Raw genomic sequence first — 1034 nt, forward strand, 5'->3', positions numbered from 1 at the left:
CATGTACTAAATAATAAGTTGTCATGTGGGTATCAATAAGCATACCAAGTGTAAAATATAAAAAGAAAAAGCTGTAACGAGTAGACCATGCATATCTAAAAAGGTACATGGAAATGACTTCTGCATTGAGCAAAATTAAAGTTACAACTTATATGCAATCCGCGTGAATAAAAGCAAAAGCAGCAGTATTACTTTGTCCAAAAGGGAAATAATACAAACAGCAGACCAAATAGTACAACAACGTTATAGCACAAAATATTGAAAACCCGCAAATACCCAACTAGGCAGACACGACAATTCTCACAAGGGAGAACTACATCAAAGGTGAAATCTTCTGAAAAGCACAAGCGGGCTACCACTAACTAATATTGCCCCATACAAGCGGGCTACCACTAACTAATATTGCCCCATACAAGTTCTAGTTTTATTTCTTTATTGATTGGAATAAAGTTGCATTAAGTGTGTTCAACCAAATCATAAAATGTGAAAGCCAACGACAAAATACTAAGGTGTTATATGTATGAAGCTCGTTGTACGTTCACTAATCACAGAGCCACATATATAGTTTAACTATACATAAAACATGAACCTCAAACATATTGCTAATAGCCAGCCTACACAAATATATCCGAATTTCATCGCCTCACGATGGGACTAGGCTGCTGAAGATACGTTTCAAACTGGGACATGCAACACGACATGCAACACGCAACCTCGTCATGCCCAGTGGACAAATCTGTTAAATGGCAAAAAGGATCATGAGCAAATTCGCAAAGGAGCTCTACTATCAATAAATGATGCATAATAATCAATATAGGGCATAGTATAAGCATCAAAAGAACTCCTCGCCTTGGGATTAAAGCGTACGTCAAGCGTCTCAAGTATCATACATCGTGATATGGCAGCTTCGACAGCTTCCTCGTCAATGTTGCAGGACTGTAAGACAAGTAGTAAGAGTAAGGAATACCTCCACAAGGCAATTGTATCACAAGTATTTCAATTGCACAAGCACTTATGGATGTGCTTGTGATTTT

The 1034-nt window shown here is 37.7% G+C and overlaps 1 protein-coding gene across 1 annotated transcript in view; it reads right to left on the reverse strand.

The window, feature by feature from the left end:
* Nucleotides 1–402: 402 nt before the first annotated feature.
* LOC107846817 (F-box/LRR-repeat protein 15) overlaps nt 403–1034 on the reverse strand; it is a 12765-nt gene continuing 12133 nt past the window's right edge. The window contains exons 16-17 of the mRNA XM_016691100.2: nt 850–936; nt 403–736 (exon numbers count right to left, since the gene is read on the reverse strand). Coding sequence (XP_016546586.1) covers nt 644–736; nt 850–936 — 180 coding nt within the window. The 3' untranslated portion in view covers nt 403–643. The remainder of the gene's footprint in view (nt 737–849; nt 937–1034) is intronic.

The sequence above is a fragment of the Capsicum annuum genome, chromosome 8 (genome assembly GCF_002878395.1).
Source record: "Capsicum annuum cultivar UCD-10X-F1 chromosome 8, UCD10Xv1.1, whole genome shotgun sequence".
NCBI classification, from domain to species: domain Eukaryota; kingdom Viridiplantae; phylum Streptophyta; class Magnoliopsida; order Solanales; family Solanaceae; genus Capsicum; species Capsicum annuum.